The following is a 24,438-nucleotide window of genomic DNA, read 5'->3' on the forward strand; positions in this document are numbered from 1 at the left end:
AAAAGAAGTGAGATCTGAATAAGTACCAAGTTCCACACACATACCTCAGTTAAAAATAGTTACTTTTTAATGATGATTACTTGGCAAGTTTTAATAGAAAATTAAATACTTGATTCATTGCGTTTAGTAGGTTTATAACAAGGTGTATGAAAACTTGCCAAGTAACATCATTAAAAAGTAACTATTTTTAACTGAGGTATGTGTGTGGAACTTGGTACTTATTCAGATCTCACTTCTTTTATAGGCGAAGCATTCCCATATTATCGAACTTGGCAGTCTTTCACATTTTTGTTTTGGTTTTAAATACCAAAAAGTGGCATCAGGACGAATTTTATTACGTCAATTTATAACAATTTCTTAAAACATTCATAAAACGGAAACCTAGCTACCACAAACACACGTCTATACTACTCTAACTCTTTACTAAGTTTATCGCTAATCGCTCATAACTTGGCCTTGTTTACTTGCAACAATGTTGCAAAAGACATCCGACGCCCGAATACGGTTCGGAATGCTACCCAACTCGATTATATTTAATCGATATTATTCGATATATCGGACGCAGCGGACTGACATCTCGATGCGATTTCCTTTTTATTCTGTTTTTGATAGTAGCCGTAGTACCACTTGTAAGATACGGTCAGAAGGTTCATGTAAACATACATACTGGATGTTCAAGTGATTCTTGAAGATCGGAGATGTATTTTTCAGTTAGGATATTAAAAAAATATATATCTTATAAAACACATGGCCGTTCCTACTAACGTTAAAATTAAAAATGACTTGTGATACCAAACCTACTGCTTTTTTGCACGAATAAAGTTAGTCTTCTTATGTTTATCTTTGCACTTTTTAAATTACAAAAAATGCTAGTTAGGGTTATCAAGGTACATCGACCTTTAGGCTGTGCACAGATGGGCAAGGAGCGACCGAAGTCGCGAACGTTTCGTTCCGAAAACACGATGCGAATTTACGATTTTTTCGTCGCAACTATTTTTTAAGATTTTTTTTACTTTTTTTTTGTTCTGGCATACTAGCTTTCGTGTTCCAATATTATTTATTGTTTTTTTAAGTTGTGCTGTATGTAAAGTTTTTGTTTTTATCTTCAAGTTACGTCAAGTATAGCCGGCGGCAATGGCGTGTAATGAGCGGTTTTCTCTTAAGTTGCATATTTATTCGACACGAAAGGATGTATCTAGAGTTCATCGGTCTTATATTGATAGCTTATTGTAAGCTGCGTAATTTATTGATAGTTTTATAAGCTTAATGAGGCAATAAAAGGGTACTTATTCATATTGTAAGCTAAGAATATTTATTTATTTTTATGTTACTGCAGATTGAATAAAAATATATTATAAATATAGCTGAAACTCTTTATCTACTTACTATAACTTTATCTATATCTACACCCACTCAGCAGCAAATTGGTACAAAATAACTACGAAGTAAATACTTTAAATGACAATATGATACAAATTGGAAGCACTTAAAATCTAAATTAACTTAAACAATTCTCACTTTATAGTTACTAGAAAAGATATCAATGTGTCCTACATAAATAAGGCTGTGTTCACATTAACGGATAAGCGTTTTTTACTTGCGATTTTTGACCACAACATTTAATACGCATTTTTTGTTACACAAGTTGGTAAATAACACTTGTGCATATTGCATTGTGTTAAACCTAGAATTATGTATGTATGTACCCAATATGATTTATCGATTTTACGTTTTTTTTAATTACGGTGTACATTTGCAGTTAATGACTGGACATAAAAAAAATTGATTGGTTTTTTTACTAACCTTAACGACATAATTAATTTAATTGCTTTATTAACCCTTGGTTATTTAAAAAAGAGATGTAATGTAACATCTGGTAGACACTATCAAACTCACTCTCGATCTTACTATAACTGTCTCAAATGACACTGCAATTTTATATATTTTGTCATTCACTACTAATCGCAAGTCGCAAAATCGCAAGTCAGCACCGGCCCTTATTTTCCCGAAGCCATCTAGCTAATGTAAGCATTTTCAGACATGTAGCGTTTAGTGGTTATAAACTAGAATGAGCGGGAGTTTCAAGAAATGAAACTTCCTGAATTCGATTCCCGACAATAAAGACATTCGCCATTTTGTTTTGTGAACGTTAAATGTCGAATAGTTTAGGAGTTAGGACAAATTATACAAAGAGCTTTGAAGAGTTAGAACTGAACCGATTGTTGTTTTGAGTAGTGATAGTAATATCAATGTTTTTGGAAAGTTGTTTTAAAGCTTTATTTTGAATAAATAATACAATTCTGAGATTGTAGTGCCATGTGCAAGAATGCGATGTCATAGATAGAGCGAAGAGAAGAAAAAAATCAGGAAGGAGAGGGAGAGAGTTCTGAGATTAAAGTAAGTTACACTATAAGCTGTAATTCGTCTATTTTATTATTCTTTTATTCAAATCTTTTAATTTGGCGTCTTTTAATTTATATTTCGGCGTGCAGCACACCATACGAGATACCGATTCCAGCCCATTGACCACATTATCGATCGTGGATCGGTGAAGCGGTATATCGATTTTATGAGCACTACGAGTTAGATCAAAGATTAATACGGGATATTAAATTTGTAACACTGTAGGGCTTTGTACAATGACAGTTTGTATTTTATCTATGAAGAAATTATTATATTTAAGTAGCAACATGCTTAACTGTGTTTGCAGAGGGAAATCAACAGCTAGAGACAAGAAAAAAAAATAGCTTGTTTGTTGGCATTAATGCGCTTATCTCAGGAAGTACTGGTTCGATTTTAAGAACATTTATAGCCCATTGATTAATTGATAGAATCCTCCTTATTTATTTATCAGGTAGGAAGGCTAATTTGGACTCGACTTTCTATTAAAACTAAGTATTGCTGTGGATGACAGATTTTTTAAGTGTGGCAAACAGTTGACTGTCTTACAATCTCTATTCGAAACCCGTTGATAGTAATTTACGCTTTTCAATTATTAAGTAAGCGGGTCCGCAATCATACTGTAATTGTGTGTTTGTTTGTATCAAAGTGTTCATACCCATGAGAACACAATAAAATATTTTATTACCAACTGTGACATGATTACAAGACACTTTTTATTTTTATCGTGTCGCGAAACTGTAAACAGTAATAAGTTACTCTTTGCAGTCAGTATTACAGTTTGTATTTGAGAAAATTTGCATATTTTTTTTATGGTGTTTCTGCATATTTTATGTAAGTAGAATGTATATGATAGTGACAATCAGGTGAATTTATAGGCTTTAACAGCTAGGTTAAAACTAATTAATCGTATAATTTTTCATTAAAATTCTATCACGCGCAGGCAGCGCCAGGAGGCCAACTTACTATTGTACAGGTCACCTGATAATATAATATATGGTATATTATTATACTTGATAGATATAATATAGTGGACTGTGCATTCTTGGCTTAACATTTTGTAATTTTTTAGTTATTTAGTTGCTATTTATTTTGGGCTTATGTTTAACTGATCACCAGATATAGTAACAAACAGCAGACAAAAATAGTAAATGATCACCAAAGTGAAACTCGCATTTTAATGTAAAACTATCACCAAAGTTTTAACACTTTGCTATCCTATTTAAGTGAAATTACTCCAAAATAAATCATGCGTAAGCCAAAAATAGTAAATGATCACCAAAATTAAACCACCATTTTAAAGTAAGATTATAACCAAAGTTTTTAAATTCTGCTATCCTATTTAAGCAAAATGAGTCCAAAAAAATCATTGTTATCCCAAAAGTAGTAAATGATCACCAAAAGTAGTAAATGATCATCAAAAAAGTTTTTACATCTTGCTATCCTGTTTAAGTAAACTGACTCCAAAAAAAATAAGTTCGGCCTGATAAAATAAATGTAATAACATTATGGGGACCCTTTTCCTGCACTAGCGTGGAAAATTGTCTATTGCATGCCTCTAAACAGTGCGATAAGAGTGTATTGAGAAACACATTCTTCTTCTTCTTTCTCCTGCCCTGTTCCCAATTTTACTTGGCGTCGGCGCAATATGTCATTTTCTTCCATTTTCCCCTGTCACTCGTCATACTGACACTCACGCATGCATTGCAAGCCGGACACATAACTTAATATGGCATCATAATACTTTATTTGGTAATAAGCCTACATTTTATGGCAATCACAGTGACTTATTTAGGCAAAAATAATACATTAATTTGGTCGTCAAGAGTTGGTGATCATTTACTAAATTTGGTGGTCGAATACAATTTAAAGTGAAGTCGTGACTAAAATAGCTGGTACTATTACATTTTTAGACTTTATTTTTCTGGTGTTCAGTAGATATTTCTGGTTGCAAAACTTAGGGTATCAAAGCATTTTATGGTGGTCATTATATTTGTTCCCTTTATTTTGTTATCTGTGTCCTTTCTGGTTTTATACAGTACCAATAAAATATTTTTTCTTTATATCTATCAAATGACCAAAAATTACACAGATCTAAGAATACATAGAAGCGGCAACAGGAACCAACGTTATTAGAAACTCAGTGTCTCATATTTTTTCTTTATATCTATCAAAAGACCACAAAATACACAGACCTATGAATCCACAGAAGCGGCAACTCGCACCAACATTATTAGAAACTCACAGTGGCTCACTCACATTGCATCTCAGTCATCTGCGTCTCAGTCAACCACAGATGGCTCATGGCTCAGGAAAATGGGTGAACTCATCCGGCGTGTTTAATGGACAATTAAACTTAGTTCTGTTACAACGCAAGATGTCGTCGTAAAAGTATGACAAATGTGCTGCGGATAAGCGCGGGTTATATGGCTATTGTAGCACGTGGCTTATATGTGGCTAGTAAATAAAGTGCTGGATTTTGTTTTTAATGGAGATAATATGTGACTTTAAAGTTATGTTGTTAATTAAAAAAAAAAAAAATATAATTAAAAATATTTTTTTAACTTGTTTACAATACAATAAAAAGGAAACTACTTTGTTTTGCTTGTTTATACCCAAAGGCTCTGAAACTGCTGAAACGATTTGAAAATTTATTTTAATCTATACTTATATCTATACTCAATCCATCATTTCTATACACGAGACGACTCCAAAACACTGAACACAGACATCTGAACAGTTTAAGTTTTTCTCATGGTAAAAGATATTCGAGATCATTTACCGCAAATGACTGCAAAAACCGCAAAGTATGCAAATGAAGAAACGGTCCAATTAACATGTGATATTTCAACACCTTTATACGTGCACAGTTTGTTAAGGGTTCTAATAAGTTTTCTACATGCGAGGAATTAATTCGTAATAAGATTCTTATACCTTGTACACACCCGCACAAACAATATTCATGTTGTTTGTACCTCCAAATTCTACTTCTTCAGCTAGACTGCCTACCATATAATCTTTTCCTTCTCGTCTTAATCCATCCTAAGGTTTTCTGGAAGAGATCGCTCTTAGCGATAAGACCGCCCATTATGTCACCTATTTTAACTAGGTTAAAATCAAAAATGTAATATTGGTGTCCCTAATAAAGTATATCTATCTATCTAAAAAGCTAATTCATCAGTCTAATTTGATTTACTTACCTTTGTATGAAGATGTAAAGTCCCTAAATAAAGACTCAGAGCCAAAAAAGAACTTAAAAACTGAACTGATTCAAACACCTTTTTCACTGGCTTTTAACTAGTTTTAACCCTTCGAGAACTTGCACGCGTTATAGTTAGTAATATGTACTACTTGTTCAGTACCCAATAAACTGTGGACAATATGTCCCTAACACGAGATAGTGCGTAAAGCAGTAAACCTGAGCTACGGAACCCATTTCACTTGTTTTACTAGGGTTCCGCAGGTTAGGCGGTTAAACCTTATCAATATTGAAACATTTCCTCAATTTTATAGGCAAACAGGCGTTTACTTAGATTTATTTTATTAAGTCGTGCCGATTTTATTGCTTTGAAGATTACTTTGTGGTTTATTAGAAGAGATTTAGATATGAGAGCTTTTCACTAACTGACTCTAACTTTCACTACTAATTGTCTCACGGACAATTATAAAAAAACTGACATTACGTAGCTGAACATATATATACACATACATTCAACAATTTTCATTTGACATTGTTTATCAAAATATGTATGTACCAAGAACCTTCGAAACCTCCGGAATAAAATAATGCCATACATACATTTTGTCGTACATACAACTATGAAAAACCTTTAGAAACAATCGCAATGAAAATTCAAAACGTGTTCGAAACTAAATTACGTATTTACAGCCAAGTACTACTACTCCACAATACACTGATTCACGTGCAGAACCGATAACAAAATAACACAAAAGCTTCGATTGCATTTCCTTAATTTTATATCTATCACACTCTGCCAATACACTAACAATTCGCCCACGATACGTTCCAATTTACCCTAGACTTACTGTAGATAAATTTAAATGTACTCCGACAATATTTTATAGCTTATTTTAGGTACGGTTTACGACGTTAGACGGGACCCGCTGGATGAATGTCTGGCTAGATTTTATGATAGCTACACGGCAGAGTTCTAGACTTCTAGATAATGTTGTTGAGGATATTTGCTCAAGCATTTGATGACTGTTTTATTGTAGTTTGGTGCGCGCCAATTCGCTGCCTCTGTCAAACTTGAGTGTCTGTGTAATGATGTGTAGACGCGGCTTTACATTTTTGAAATTAGAATTTCCTTTCGGAACTTATTAACGCATACAATTTTACGTTTTTAATTTACATATAGTAATTGTGACTCTAAGCCCACCAATAAATTATTATCAATGACACTACAATTCATAAAATATTACCTGACATTTAAAGTTCAACGTTTTTGTTCATTTTCATAAAAAACATATCCACAAACAACATTTTATTCGTCTGTGAGGTCATCGACCCCCGCACCAGAAACACGCATATTAAAATTTTAGGAACAATATTATACCGGTAAGCAGTAAATCAATATGGTTACTAGACGGTCCCGGCACAAAGGGGCGCTGCAAAGCGCTGCATCTGCTAGCCAATGTCAACGGTGACGTTTACGCGCGAAAAGTTTTACGATCAGCAGACGACGACGCGTCAAACGAACAGTGATGTTAATAGGCAGTGCGTCAATATATCGATGTTTTCTGTTCATTTGCATACATTTTCAGATTGTTGGTATAAACGAACATTGCTTGATTGTTGTCAACGTCCCTATTTTGCAACAGAGTGTTTATAATAATAGATCATTAATAAATGTTTAACGAATTAGGTACCCCTAAACACTTACCCCACCACATTACCCATTTTTCATAGCCTATGGTTATAAATTACAGATTAATTTTCCACCAAATTACAAGAGAAATTAAATAGGATGAACAAGTAATTCTAGACTAGCGTATAGGGTAAAATTGATCAAAGGAAAATGAAGTCAATTTCTGACAGTTCTTTAATCACAATTAATTTTCTCTTCATCGACAGTTAGCATTGTTAATGTAGCACGTCCCTAAAGCAAGACGATCATTTTACGACCGTCTCGTTCCCGTGTTCCATTTTTAAATGGGTCTGTTTGTGGTAGGTCATTGGATAAATAATATTAATTAATTTGACCTGGAGTCGTACTTTTATTTATTTTTTAAGTTAGTATGCAACAATTTTATTTAGTGAAGTTTTGACTAAAAAGTGCATTTTAAAATCGATGCAGGTTTTTTAAAATTTTCCCCGAGCCAACGTTAAGACTGCGTAATTTACGAGTGGCCGGTAATAAAAGTTTTTGTTGCGAAAAGCGACGGGTGCTATAAAAGTTTGCTGTCCCTTTCCACGGTGAGTTTACGAGCGTGAAAATGCGAGATAGGTATACCGTACCGGTAGTTTTATTACCGGGTATGCGAGCGATGTGAACTTATGTAGGTAGCTGGCTAGGAAGCTTGGAGCAAAACACAATATGTCAAAACAGTTCACGGTTTTTGAAAGGCTTCAATTTTGACGCAGTGTTTGGATACAATAGCAAGAATTTTAATATGACGTGAAAGTTTCGGTGTTTGTGGAGAGAGCTCTTTATGCTAATGAAAAAAGTTCGATATCGACTAAAGAGCTTAAGTGACAACTCTATTATCGATAGTTACTCATTAGGTTACCGAGTTATCGTACGTAGTTCAAAACATTGCAACCTGAAGCAAAAGTGTGCTCTTTTTTAATTTTACCCAATGTTCGACTATTTGTTTTCCAATTACTGCTTTCACCAATTAAAAAAAAGGCTGAGTATATAAGTATAACTTTGTTTTAAGATTAAAAAGGTTATTCTTTTTGATATCGACAGACTTTTCTCTTGCAAGGACACGTCTATACTAATGATCTAGTCTGATTACAATAACAATGTTTAATCCTAATTACGCAATACAAAACAATGGATACCAATTAGCCAGTCTAGCCTCGCTATACTCTGTAAAAGAAAAATCGTAAAAAATACGGTAAAAAGAAATGTGTCTCTAAGTTTTATGTCAGAAAGTTCCTATTTTAGGTCTTAGAAATTCATACTGTTTACCGAACGTGATCCCTTAACACTTACTTGAGTAAGTTAAGTTTTACACTGGCGTTCAAAATTTTATAGCTAGTTAAGAAGTGACTTGCGTACATATTTTTTTATGCCAGCTTTAATTGTGTGAGGAAATTGGTTAAAAGTTAAATACATACATGGTGAAATAAAATGAAATAGGAACCAAACTGCAACTCCATTAGTTAGAAATTCGAGGTCAAGTGACAGCTATTTTATGGATGGGTTTCCAAAATATGAAGTCTCAGAGAACAAATAAACTTTTATGACATTTGTGTATAGCTTCACACCTTTTTGTGTGGTTGGTATGTATATCCAAATGGCGGCTTCAATATACGTACCAAATAATTCCAGCAATGAAAAACATGTATTTTATTACCCTTATCAAAGAGACAGCCATATTGTATAGTATGCTACAGCAAGCATTGCATACTAAGTAAGTAACTTATCTACAGTATCTATGGTAAGTAGTGTAGTACTAAAAGATAATTCTATACACCGTATATATCATGTATATGAAAGGAAATGGCCAATAAAATTTTCTAACATGGTTTTTCCGGCAAAAAGGACCACCCGTGTATCATGCAAGATCTTCATAAAGATGATAAATGATCGTTTTTGTTATGCTTCGAATACCTTGTTCTGCTATTAAGTGTCAGAGTAATAAGCCTAAGTTTTACGGCTTTAGTCAAGTGATCATACGAGATAGACCTTGTGGCCGATTTATAGTGAAGATCAGTTGTTTCCGCAGATAAGACAGTGTTGTCTAGATTTCTTTTTGTGTTCTAGGTTTTTTGTTTTGCCTAATTGACGGAGTGAATTTGGTCAATCTTATAGCAATCTGAGGTAGATAAGGAATGGTGACAGCTCTTGAAATGTTGTTAGGTACGTCTTATATATGTAGAGATTATTTATATCCAAATTGACGTTCTTAAATAATCAAAACAGTTTTATGACTATTTTTATCCTTTCTCATTTGTGACAATGCTGGATAGCATTACAAGTAGCATCAATGGATAACTGGATGCAACCTCTGATGTCTTTAAAATATTCTGATTGTAGCCGAGCCTGGGAAAGGGCGTGGGCTTTAATCCTATAATCCTCCACGAAGGACCAACCTTGCCACCTTTGTGGCTTGCTACGTCTTCGCTCATATAATAACCTCCTGTATCTTTCCTTATACTTTATTATACATCAGACATGGACAGTTAAAGAATTTTCCGTCAAATTTTGGCACGGATAACTGCATATATCAACCACTTCATTGCTTTTCAGCAAAACGTTGAATCCAGATTAAAACTACATCAAATGAACACTTGAGATGAAGTTCAATCGTCATCGATTGATATATGAATGTCAGATTACTGACAAGGAATGGTTGTTTGAGGACGAGTTCAGGTGAAAATAAGGTTTTGGTGTAGGAAAGCCAGGGATTGCAACGAATGGCATTTTGAAGTATACGTAAATAATATTTTTACAAATATATAATTTAGTACCATAATGAGTTGTTACAATGGACACACATAATGGAAGATTAGGTATGTTTTGGTTTTGGTTTCAACTACATAATTAAGAAAATATTTATTTCGTTTTCATTATTTAGGCACAGGAACAGAACCAGATCTGATTGATGAAAAGAAGTTGTGAAGGCATGTCAATTAAAACACGTCATATACGCAAAGCTAAGTTAAAGTATTGATAGAGAAAAAAAACATAAAATACAAAAAGCCTGCAATAAATTTGCTATAATATATGGACAAGTTTATAAACCAGTAATTAGCATAGCTGTGATATCTAAGCACCATGGTGGGGGGTGTATGGTAATGGCGGCTGCACCATGGCGTATAACAGCCGTGGTTGGCCCATGGGCCCATGGTTTATATGCAAAGTATAGGCGAGGTTTTATGGCCAAACGCCTAACTGTTATGTCTATGTATTTTCTATTAGATACATGGAAGTATATGGAGGTAGATATTCTGTTTATGCATAGACAGTTCTCAAGTTTTGCTGAAAGATTTGCAAAGCAGTCGGTAACTAGATCATTTATTTATAAAGCAAAAACAATTAAAGCTTACCTGATACTGTTATGATGTTTTCATACAATGAACACCAAAAGGGTTCTAAGATTATTTCAGGGAAATCCTTTAGACAATAAGGTATTAGATGAGCCAAAATCTAGGATTTTTAATTAGCTGCTTTTTAGAATCAGTAGTAGATAATAAAAAAAAGAACAGCCCATTGTAATAGACTCATGAACAAAATGTCTAGTACCACGGCACGTTTGCCATTTGGGTGGCACTTCAACACAATTACCCAACAACTTACACTTATTTATTTGTGCCAAATAACGTCAGAGCATATTCTTAGAGCACACTATTGTTTATGCTTTATTGCTAATAACACTGTCCTGGACAACATACGTTATTTTGCCGTTGACACACCATTTTACGGCCCATTCAGGGAGTTTGAAAACTAGTGATGGGCACTAAAGTTTGCCCACTGTGGACCGAACTATTTGCCACTAAAGTATGGCTAGGTGTTCATTTAACACGTTTTAATGGTTGCAGCTTTAGAAATATTAGTGTGAGACGTAAAATTGTTGGAGCATGATGTTCAGCTCGGCTATTTAAGTGCGGCAGTGAGGAAAGCTTGTTGGGTAATTAGCTTAATTATACACGTCATAATGGGTAGCTTCTGTAGGTACATATTTGTAATGACTAGCGGCCAGTTCCAATATTTATTTATTCTTTATGCACAAAAATGGTACATTGGCGGACTTAATGCCACAGGGCATTCTCTGGCAGTAATTTTGACATTAGCCCCATACAGCACATACATTTCATATTCCTAGCTCTCTAGTGTTAGCAAAACAACTGATATATAAAGTAGCAAATGGGAACGGCAGGAAAAGCGTGTCCAGTGTACGAATTACCGACAAAGAAATGTATAAAAACTTAGGTAAGTAAACTGAACTACCTATAAACTAAAGGATTAAGTTTCATTAAGACAAGACAAAAAAATCTACAGAGATACTCTCGTAATATAATAAAAATATATTTTGTAGTTGACAGGGTCAGACCTATAAATCGATTCAAAAGAAATAAAATGGAGGCAGCTCTAATTCTAGCTTAGGTTCAGAATTGGCTATACTTCATACCAGTTACAAAGATATAATTAAAAATGTCAAGATTAGCAACGAAAGAAGTAGTGGCATGTACAATGGTGATAAATAACGGTTAATTAGTACCTTCCCTAAGTAGCAATTGAGCTATCAATCAAGATGTATTTTTTTAATTAGCACGATTCATAGGAAAACGTAGAAGATAAGTCTATTTGTAGGAAAACGTTTTTCTATGTATTCATTAATTCGAAAAAAAAAATACAATATAATTCCACTGAACTACAAAAGTGGGACTATGTTATTTCCCTGTATTTTAATCATAATTTTAATTACTTTTTCCACGTGGTGCATTTTATTTTTTTCTTAAAGCATCATAGGACAAGTCTGCCTCTCTATAAAGCCTGTCAACTATTTTGATTGTTTATTGGTGTCCCAACCATAGAGGCATAGATCTCGATAATAATTATTTATAATCTATTAAAACATGTATTTTGTAAAATAGAAGTAAAGGCTATTGGTGTATTACAGTATTGATCGATTTCAAGTATGTCGTAAATCGTAGACGTATTTTATAGTTTACGCGGCTTAACTTGAAATGGGATTTTTACGAGGTTTTAAGAGGAAATTGAGAGATCTTGTTATAATTTATATTTGGAATAGTTACTATATTTAAGTTTTAATACAATCGCTACTTTGCTCTTATTACTTTGATCATTATGCGAAAAATAAAATGTTGATGAGCTTTATGAACAAGTTTTTTAGGTTAACAAGTGAAAACGCGGCGCGATGATCAGCTTGATTGCCATAAAATATATACTTAGCGGAATTTTTGAAGTTTACAGAGATATAAGTAAATTTTAGTAGATAGAAGGTGTTACCTGAAGCGGCGCATGTTCGCATCGCTACAAGTGCGCAGGCGGCGGCGACGCGCGCTGCGTGGTGAGGGGCAGCGGCAGCAGGTGCGGCGCGTACTCCGGCGCCAGCACGTACCTCGGCGAACAGCACATGGAGTACGAGCCCTTGCGCGCTTGTAGCTCCAGTAGCGAGCACAGCGACCGCTCGTACAACCGCCATTGGTGGACCACCCAGTGGGCTGCAATGATAAGTGTGTTAGTTGAGCAGTCGATCGCATCGGTGTCGTGTGAACGGCACCGGGTTTATTGAAACTTCGCTATTGGCATGTATGCTGTTAGTCCAAGTTGGGCTCCAATTTAATATTAATAATTTAAGCTTTTTTTAAACACTTCTTAGCCAAATTTGGAGAAAAAACTGACACGTTTACTTAGATATTTTATCATTCATACAAAAAATGTAAGACTTACATATTAAGACTGATTGGATCTTTCTTAGATTTTGAACACATGAAGTGAAATTATACTTACAAACACTGGCATACTGCTTACTTACAAAGAATTCACGAAATGCGCACATACACAATCAAAACCTTTTACGAGTTGTCAACCGGAGGAATATATGCAGAATACTAGCGTCAGGTATTGTATCAAATAAATGCTGAACTGGACTTCAATTCGGTGCAAATTCAAAAATCCTCGTTAAACCACTATTTCCAATTTCTAGGTTCTTAATTTTTTAAAGCTAAGTAGCTAGCAACAAAATATAATTTATCTTAGCTAATAAATAAACTTGTAACATTCCCAAATATAATGTGTTATTCAAATAAAAATCATTGACTGTTTAACGTACGTACTGCTGCTACTCGTTTAAGTATAAACAAACAATATTACAGAAGCAAAGTTAAGACTGGGTCCAAATAAGGACATAGAATCAAATAACATTTTACTTAGCAACAAACAAATGAAGTACTAATCTGTACTAATGCAATAAACAAATGAAGAGAAGAAATCCGGTTTTCTTCATCCGCAGTGCGTAAATTGTTTGCAGATAATATGCCGAAACGTGTTTCATTATGACAAAGATGTTCACCCATCCATGGACCGACCTCGTCAACTTTTGATCGATCTGTGTGAATGCTGCTTGACCACGTGCTCTTCATTTTACAAAAAAAAAATATATCGTTCAAATAATATCTACTCATAAGTTCTATGTGCCCTAAAGTAAGAGCAATAAACTCTCAATGTTACACATCACAAAACAAAATCGAATCACCGTTACAATTCATCAATTTCTTTTGTCACAAATCCGCTTCAACAACAAGCAGGACAGACAAACACACAAAAACATAATAATATGTAAATCTGTCCGTATAACTTATAAACTGCGCTTGCAAACAGATAAATTTCAAAAAAACTCGTCATCATAAATTGTGACGAAAATGTCAGCGATGTCAGTGTCAGATGACAATATAAAGACGTTTTGACGTGTCAATAAAAATGCGCATGGAATTGACTATGTTGGTAGGGTCAGTATTTTTTTTAGGTTACAAAATCGGGTATATTTTGGTCTCATTTTGGATAACTAGCCTAAAGTCATCATCTGCCTAGCCTTTTTTCAACTATGTTGGGGTTCCTTCCAGTCTAACCTGATGCAGCTGAGCGCTAGGCAGTCGCTCCTTGTACAACACCCTGGTGTGACCTCCTCAACCCAGTTACCCGGGCAACCTAATTATTACCTTAGTTAGAATGGCTAACTAGCCTAGACTAATTACGCAAATCTATATTCGGAAAGAAACGTTTTTTTTTTTGTCTTTAAATAAAGATTATGTGGTTAGTTCCCCAATTGAATGGTTAAAACGCCCGCTTATCAACGCTTGTTCAACAAAAACAAGCAATAATAATTAATTTAGACATTTAAAATTGCCAACAAGTAACACAGTAGCAATAGCTGTCAAGTCGATGTATCGAACTGACATGCCGAGTATCGATTACGACGTTAAGCGATCTCGATACTCTTAATCGATTACTTTGTAAATGATGAGTAGCTTTTAACGTACAAGTTACGCGTTTCATTTGTATTTTTTAATTAATTTATTGTTGTTTATTTATTTATAATTGGTCATCAATTAATTAAAATTTTAAGTGTTTTTTTAATTTCGTTACACTTCTTATTAAGTAGGTATTCCTTTCCAACATTAAACATGACATCTGTTTATCTTTTTAATGTTTTTTTTGCAGACTAAATTATCCATTAACATACCACTGCTTAAAATCTGTTGTTTAACTTGACTAATCTTATAAAATTGCTTATTCTTTTTAAAGTTTCGGTATGTCAATAGTTTGTAACTTAGGAATGCAATAGGATATTGTTTATCCGGGTTTATGAATTAGCTCCCTCAGGATGCGGGCGCAACCACGAGATGTGAATCGCGGTTTTGCAAAACAAACAAAACGTAAAATTGTCTGGTTGTTACTACGCAACTTTTTAGATCGACTACTAAGAAAATAACATTGTTTCGATTTCATCTTTATAGTGCCATAAACGCATAACGAGTAAAATATTTAATGTAAATAAATAAATGTCTTTTTTATTGTAATATGCGATAGTCAACACCTGCTCAAAAAATACAGGAATAAATACAGATACTCGTATTTTTCTAATATATTCCCAAAAACCTCTTAATTTGGAGTATACATACTGCAATTAATAAAATTATCAGTACCAAAAAACAAAATAACAATCGCAAATTAAATAGACATCGATCATTTCCTAAGCTATTTATTAGGCGCAAGCGCACATAAAGCACGTTAACACTGTCGTGCATTCGATACGAGTCATTACTCAAACTCCTTTGATGTTCATTGTGTTAATATTATTTAGAAACTAGAACAGGACAGTGATATTAATATGACTTAATAGCGGAAATAACAAACTGTTGTATGAGTTTCAATATTTATTCATAATCAGTAGGTTCAACTGATCTCATCTTCGTCATCTGTCTAGCCTTTTCTCAACTATGTTGGGGTCGTCTTCCAGTCTAACCGCATGTAGCTGAGTACCAGTGCTTTACAAGGAGCGACTGCCTATCTAACCGCCTCAACCCAGTTACCCTAATCTGACTGATCATCTTTAGGCTTTATATTGTCCCACTACAGAACTACCTTTTCTCACACAAAGAAAGAATGAGCGTTCATCACCACGCTTACTCAAGGATAATTGGCGACAGATCTGGCAAGAGGATAATAATATCATATACTTACAGCTAAAATTTCTTTAAAAAGTCTATCTATAAAAGTATTTTGTCCACCAAAGATTTTGTGTATTATTTTCTTAAGTATTTAAATTATATGTGATCTTGTTATTTTCCGGTGACATACCTATGCACTGTTAAGCTCCCGAGTCAGATAAAGGTAATTGACCGTCATGAACTTAATAAAAAATACCCATAAAAGTCAATGACCTAGCAACATAATTCAAAAACATAAAAAATATAGCTCCTTAATCGATGACAATAAAATATAATCAGAACATATATTTCCTGGTAGTTAAATAAGTACAGTCGACAAAATGTCAAGGTTGGCATAATCCAGCATATTTTGATACGCAGCCAAGTATGAGATGTCATATTAATTTCACTCGTTGTTAACTATGGCCAATTTATATTGATGGTTCGAATTGCCAGGTTAAACTTAGATACCAGTGACCATTGATTTGAAAGCCTCTGAACCAATTAATTATAATTGGGGATATATTCACATCTATAAAAAGACTGCATGAAAGAATTGTTCTACTATCAGATGGTTTAAACTATGTTTAAGATTCGGAACAAGCCCAGCAATAATTTGCGAGCCTATAATCAAAATAACCCACAAATTAAAATTCACCCGGTGGAATATTAACCCACTAACTAACTATGAAATACTCAAATATTATTTAACTTTAAGTGTATATAGTATTATTTTTAGTTTTTAGTATTGTTTATTTAGCAGTTTAAGTTTGTTATGGAAAATAAATGCATTAAACAGATTTAAAAAATACTTTAAGTATTACCTAAAAGTCTTGTGTCGCTCTTCAGTGTTCATCCGTAAGTTAACTCAATCATTATTTAATAAAGCTATATCCGGCTAGGAGTTACTGACAGCTGTCGCCCTAAGAGATACTTATATGAATTACTAGTTTATGAAGAAGATAAATTACATAATTGATGACCGGTTCATTTAAGATCACAAGGGATCGCGTCCCGCACTTCTTAAGTTTGCCTAACTTACGATTAACATAATTCATTTTTGTTTAGGGAGTGAACATCGATGTAGATTTTTATATTCTACGGGGCCTTGATGACTGAAAACAAAAACACTGGGCACCCAAATTGTTTGAAAACGTTAGGGTTTATCTTATGACCTACTGAACCATTTTAAACTTTATCTGGTTAAATATTTCAGTCTTCAGCATCTCAATGTTTTTTTCTCTTATATATTACAAAAAAAAAAACCGATACCTATTCATGCAGCGATTTAATTAGAAACTAAATTATGAAAGACACTCGTACATTTACTCTATTTATTTTGCCACCATACGCTCTATAAGTACCTACCTACTCATTTTATCTAAACTGTGAATACTGTCAACCCCACAAGTCCCAAGACACACCGGTCGACATACAGACAGACAGTAATATGTAGGTATCAATAACAACGCCATATAAAATGACCACAAATCTGAAAGTACCGCTGTCCGTCATTTTATTACAATTTGTGGTTTTCCGCACCGATGTCAAGATATCACGGGAGTTATTAAACGATAAAGATACAGTCGAAGATTGATCTTAGAATTTACAAGATAACTACAATAAAATTTTCATACACCAATAGTCGATCAAACAATCAAAGATTAAAAGTTTGTATGCAGCGGGAAATACTGAACTGATATCGAAATACATACTATGACCATTAACATGATTCAAATTGCATTTTCGATAAAGTTCATGAAAATGAAAAGATAAAATGCCGCTCAGAAATCGTCTGATGCTGGAGCTACTAAGAGCATAGACTTGTTATAGATACTTCTGTGTCACAATCAATTCTATATCCAGTCTATCAGTCTACCAAATCAATGTACTTACTATCATCTATTTTTACACAAACTATTACACAATGTTCAGCCATCTATTAATGACAAGAGCGGATCGCGGTCCGATGGTGTTTTGTTTTACCCGCCCGACGACAGATGTAACCTATCTGTCTTTTGATGATAGAACAATTAATGTAACTATGTGAATAATTTGGGTAGGCATAATTTGGGAAAATTGTTTTTCTTTTTTGGGAAGTTGCATTATTTATTTATTTACAATTTTACACACATAACAAAGAAAGAAGACAGGAAAGAAATAATTTACAAATGTAATGCTTATTTCTAAAGAAATCTCTTCCAGCAAAAATGCGAAAGGAAAATAAGAATAAAAAAGATGTAGGCAGTGTGTAAAGAGCAATGAAAACAGAACTTAAAATGAAAGAATTATGTATTTTTTTACGAAATAAAATATATTATAAAAATCGAATTATCAGGAACAAATTGCCTTTTTGTACATTGGATTGTGTAAGAATCATAAAAACTTGCTGACTGGGTAATAGAACGAGTATTCGGTAATCTAATCTAATTAAAAAAGAGAAGAAATAAAAATAACAGGAAAATATTTCAAAATCGCTCATAGATTTCAGTATTTAAAATGTTAAGGTTGGTTTACCGCAAGCCAGTTCCTAACCTTTGATCACTATTATCAAGATTACACCTACATACAAGGTAAAATCTGCATACAATAAAAACTATAAACAATAATCATAAACTACCAACAAAACTTATAACCTTATTAGCTACCAGATGCGTTTCCGAACTGAAAATAACTGAGTAACATTATTAAGAAAATAAGGAAGCTCCGTACCATAAAATGACGAACTAAATAGCAACAAGTATGCAACATTGTCGCACCGATGCATATTTAAATCTCCTACGTAATGCTACTATCAAACTATATCTATTTCCATTAGCACACGCACACAACCACACCACAACACAACATTAAAATTTGAACCCTTTAACTGAGAAGCTACAGTTCATTTTCGATTGTGTTAGGACCCCGTTCACACCGTTCCGTTTCACACTGCAGCTCTCATGTGTAGTGTCAATGATACAACTGCCAAGTCATAGCGAGTAATACGTACCAACCACGTGCCGTTCACTTATAGATATATACACACGATGCAAGTCCACATTCCAGTATAATTTGAACTCTTAGATTAGGATCTGTCCCTATCAATACTTGTCATTATGTACTTTAGAGGGGAGCGGGGAAGGTCAAGCAAACCGGTTGGACACAACATGTGTATCATACAGTTTTATTGTTGAAAGATTAATTGCACATATTTTACATCCGCTAGTAGAATATTGTCGTTAAATTGTTATTATTTAGACAATTTCCTGTAGAGTATGCAAATAAATTCTATATGTATTGATACGCTTATACTTTGACGCAGAGGAAACTAAATTGAGAGATATTGACGTGAAATGATAAATCTTTGTTCTTATTGTTTTGTTTTCGATCGGTAGTATTTCTGTTCTATTTTCATATAATTAGATGTTGCATTATAACATTATTAATTAATTCTATTATTGTTTATTTTTAGTTACCTACATATGTCTATTGGAAAATACGCTGTCGCATTGTTCAAACTGCAAGTTATGTAGAAATAAATACCTAATAGAATACACTATGTCTTATTTACTCTTGCAAATTACTCATTACTGTACTTTTTTATATTATAACAAAATACAATTAGAATTCTCTGCGAGCATCAATTGTTAATTACTTATTCTTCTCATTCATAAGTAGATTGTAATATTGTCTCGACCATCTAATGAATGGTAAACAATTAAACGTTTGCTTACATTATTCTTTTTTACAAAGAAATTACTACATACTCGTATATTCTTTACGATCTCTATTGATTTTTTTTCTTATTCGGGTCAACTATTGGCAACATTGCTTAGGAAAAATATTAAAAAAAAAAACATGACGAAATAAGATGAAATATATGTCTAAGATGATCACTTAGGTTTGGACACGGTATTTGAAGTAAGCTAAGTTCACAACAACCAGTCATCTTCTGCCTGCCCTTATCCCAATTTTATTTAGGGTCAGCGTCTTCTCCTTCCATTCCCTTCTATCTGCCGTGATCTCACAAGTAACATTCTTTGTCACCATATCAACTTTCACACAATCCTCTTCCACTACGAGTATATCCGTCCACATTCATGTCCAAAATCATCCCCACAACATGACTTTCATTCCTCCACATCACATGCCCATATTGCCCTTACTATATTATTTCACAACTAATTCATGGGTACTACAAGAATTTCCATGACTGTCAAAAAAGTCAAATCTTAAAAGGCTGGGTGCCTAGATGCATTCAAGATACTTGTTCAGTGTTGTATTCATATCCATATAGAATGCTCGCTTTTATGAAGTCGGTTTGACGACGTTGTTCATTTAAATGTGATAAACTCAAAAGTGGGACATATCACACCGAATTGGACGTGGGTAGAGCACTCATTTGTTCTTCACAATAACTTTCATATTCATTTTGAACTTAAGAAACTATCTTCCGAAGCCACTGAATGAACTTTACAGATAATTTCGACTGAGAAATGGAGAACAATTTTCCTAAATTAGTACCAACTATGTAATTCCTGGTGTTTCAAGGGCTTTCCTAGAAATATTCTTCCCATGCCACGATAAAATTTGGACTATTACAATTTGGCTTTATTTATGTAAAATAATTCTCAAGGTCGGGTTAATAGATCCCGAGGTTAAGTTTGATAGCGTTGCAAAGTACTACTTTTTACTATTAGTACTGCGGGAATGTTCGAAAAAGTTACCTTAGCCCTGGTACATAGAGGGGTTAAAAAAAAAAATGGTGGGTTTTAGTCAGAAAGAGTCTGACACTCCCTCACGCTGCACCCACAGCAGGAGGGGTCATTTGATGACACTTCATAAAAAAATTAGTAATTCTAATAGAAGTAATATTTTTACCCGCGCCTCATACTTTAACACTCGCCAAGTTTCCATCGTATCTTTACTTTCATCTCCATAAATAATAAGAACCTATTAAGAAAGCTTAATTTTCCAATTTTCCCACATCATAGGTAGATTGTAATTTTATTACAAGAAAATGGTCACTTTAACCATAGGTTAAAGGTAAAGGTCACTGACCCAAAGAATCATTAGCTTCGTTATTTACGGCCAAACTCAGGAACGGCTAAAGCTATTTTGATAGGACTTTCGCAATTAGAAACTTTATTATTCGGCGGGCCTATAAATTTTTGATGTTTCATCTTGAACATCGTGACTAGATTAATAATAATATTTCATTCGGTATGCTAATATTTGTGAAATCAGGAAGAAACTTATATTACGTACAATGTAAATTGATTTTAATATTATCATAAAATAGGTAATTGCAAGACTGTAGTATCATCTAATGGGAAATACTGTTAGTCACTTGTATGGTGTTAAAGAATAATTTTCCTATTATCCTACATATAGTAATTATAGAACAAACTTTTTTATTCAATACTAGCTGTTTCCCCGCGGTTTCACCCGCAGCCCGGGGCAACTTCTTTGCGCACCCGTGCAAAATATGTTACTCGGAGATAGTCTAGCTTTCCAACAGTGAAAGAATTTTGCAAATCGGTCCATTAGTACCGGAGTCTTTAGGGTGCAAACGAACAAACAAAAATGTATTTTTTCCCCTCTTTATTGTATAAGTGTAAGTACTGTTTTCTTTTTGGAAATCATCAGTTTGTTTTTGTTTATAATCATCAAATGACATCTCCCATTGTGAGTCCTGCTTTGAGTGTCAAACTCTTACTGACTAAAACCCACCAGGTTCCTTCTTAAGCCCTTTAAGTACCAGGGCCGCGGTAACTCTTTCGTACGTACTTTCAACTGCATTATTTATATAATACATATTTAAATACAAAACAATGTGTGCATTGAGTCAGAAATCATTAAGTTCTTATTACATTCTTGTGACGAGTGGAGGGTCGACGTGAGGTCTCGGGTTCAAGTCTGTTTGTTTACTTGTGTACGTTTCACTTGGTTGTTGTATTATGTATGTTGTTTATGTGAGATATGGACAGGTTTGTTGCGTTAATTTTAATAGACTTTAGCCATAAAATATGATGAAGCTGAAGAGTTAGCTTGAACAAAGCTAATCTCAGGAACTACCTACTGGATTTGAAAAATTCAAATATGTGTTGGTTAGCACATTTTTCGAGGAATTTCATCCGGGTTATCGGATTAGTACGAGTGAATAAACTACTGCTGGCAGTTTGTGATTTTTTAAGCTTTTTAAAACGAGTCTTTTAATTTTAATATTCCTCGAAAAACTCGTTGCTTCAGCAATTTACATTAATTTAAGAGGGTCATGGCAAAAACACTCGATAAAAATTGATTATGAAAATCTACAAAACCATTGAATAATTATGGTATTTTTTACCGATAAAGAAGATACTTAAATATCGTGATATCGATAAGAAACCATTAGTTAGTAATTTGTATTCAAATGATCGATTCACACTGGTCATTACAATAACTTAGTATAGTCCAATAAGCGTAATAATGGTAGGTAATCTGTAAAATCTGTTACTTGTCGTGTTTCATTACATATAATCACTTTTTACATGATTATAAGACATTTTTAACTTGTAAATAACACTCTATTTTTTAAATGATGGGTCATTGATTTTCTTACTACATTAGGTGCTGACATAAATGGAGGTCAATTCCTATTTTAGCCAAATGCAATACTGCAAGTCTCACTCGGTTACTTTACAACACACAATCACTTATTTCGATAACGTAACTTAAATGACAGTTTCCTACTTGTCAAGTAGTTGATATTATCTAAAAGAAAGTACAAATTAGTTTACGTTTACATTGTTTAAACAAAACACAAATAACACCGGAACATCCGATAAACAGGCACTTTTCCGGTAGGTACCTTATTATTCGAAAAATCTTCCACTTTACATACAAAAGTTTCGCATATCGATACGAATAATTACAAATTAACTACACGTGTAGCATTACATTAATTGCTAAGTCAAAGTTCGCTCTGTAATCATATGGAGCGGTTTCACGGACAAATTGAACGCTGGATACGAAATCGTGATCGCGTTAAATGCGGTTACCGGGTTCTGGTGTTCAGTAGACGGCGTGAAATAAAGAAACTTAATTGCTGTGAAGCAAGAAAAATGGAATGTAAAAATCCTTTTTTGTCAAGTTACTTAGGCTTAAATGGTTTTAAAGAAATACACAGTACATTAAAAAGTTACTTGATATATCAGCGACATCTTACCCCCTCTCAATATGATCTTAATATCTATCTATATTTACCTTACATAAGTGAAGACTTAATAAAAACACCTTTTTTATTAAGTAACTTAAGCTCAAATGGTTTTTAGGAAAGAAATCTTAAGATACAAGAAATACAGACGTTAAAAAGTTATTTGATATATTAGCGAAATCTTATCCCCTACTTAATATGATCGAATACCTAATCATATTTACCTACCTTATTTAAGTCAAGACTGTTTACAAAATAAAGGTGCATATTCAATTAATTATTTGTATCACTTTCTTGCATTAATAACATTAATTATAACCTCGTCTATCAACCTATTGGTACAGTGTATCTCTCAAAGTACGGATGAATTAAAAGACCTTGTATATGAAAAGAGGCATTTATCCAACACTGCAAAAGTAACTAAACATAGGTACATTCTGATTAAACTTTAGGCCAAAATTAGTTGCATTTATAACGCCGTATACCCAGAATGAGTCATTAATCTATTCTCGAAATTTCTAGAAAAAGCTTCGAACGTTTGACCAAAGAGGACATTGAGTGACAGGCCTCTGGGAGTTACAAATCGGAGGCTAATTGATAGCCGATTACTTATTAACTGGCTAGACTGAACCACTAGGTTTCGGCCTAAACGCGTGAAATTTTTAATTGTTTGCTCTAAATTGTATTGTATTTTAGGTTCGTGTAAAAGCACTTGGGAGTTCTGTGTTTAGGGTTATTTTGAGTTAATAAGCCTAAGCACAAAGTTCCCAAGAGCCTTCTAATTTTACAGTAGCCAAACAGTAATATCTACCTTATTAAAACTATACAACACAATCTAGGAAAGATTTTATTTTGATTTTTAACTCACTACAATAGCTAATAAATATTGTTTCCTATCAAACTATGGAGTATTGTCACATGTCAATCAACCATAAGTATATGTACAGACCATGAAGGATAAAATGACGAGCAGAGGTGCCATAACGGACAGTCGTCTAAGAAAGTAGCGCGCCAAAATGCGGGTGAGCGGGACGAGGAACGTGACTGTCTTCGCCCTTACACGCCTTCTTTGGGCCAGAGCATTTTTTGTAATAGCAAAAATCGTTCTCTCTCTTAACTGATCTTTACTCCCTGACTCTCTTAACTGATCATGACAGTACGTAGTTGATTTAGAAGAAGGCGCTTGACCTACCTGCATTATGATATCTCTGAACATATTTCCTTATGCCATGGTACAGACATTCAACCAATTGATGAGACTGATTGTTGCTGTCTATTAAAATGCGTGTCGATACATACATAATGCTGCAATTATATGCATCACTGGTTCACTGTTACTGTTATGAAACAGAATGCGTTTTCAAGGTTTCCTAGTGGAAGTATAGTTGTTATAAGTGGTAAATTAGAGATTATGAAGCGCAGAGAAAAATAGATGTTTCGTCTGTGTCAATTGGGAATACTTCTTCCTGGCTTTTAGATATCTAAAAAA

At 33.8% G+C, this 24,438-nt stretch overlaps 1 protein-coding gene across 3 annotated transcripts in view; it reads right to left on the bottom strand.

The window, feature by feature from the left end:
* The window catches only part of LOC110377458 (protein doublesex), a 143,430-nt gene that overhangs the window by 27,781 nt on the left and 91,211 nt on the right, over positions 1–24,438 (bottom strand). For 2 of the 3 annotated variants that reach the window (XM_049848454.2, XM_049848451.2), the window contains one exon: positions 12,567–12,781. In XM_049848454.2, coding sequence (XP_049704411.2) covers positions 12,567–12,781 — 215 coding nt within the window. Of the gene's footprint in view, positions 1–12,566; positions 12,782–24,438 lie in introns of those variants that run through there. The other variant, XR_007511928.2, reaches the window with a different exon arrangement.

This window comes from Helicoverpa armigera, chromosome 20 (genome assembly GCF_030705265.1).
Source record: "Helicoverpa armigera isolate CAAS_96S chromosome 20, ASM3070526v1, whole genome shotgun sequence".
Taxonomy (NCBI): domain Eukaryota; kingdom Metazoa; phylum Arthropoda; class Insecta; order Lepidoptera; family Noctuidae; genus Helicoverpa; species Helicoverpa armigera.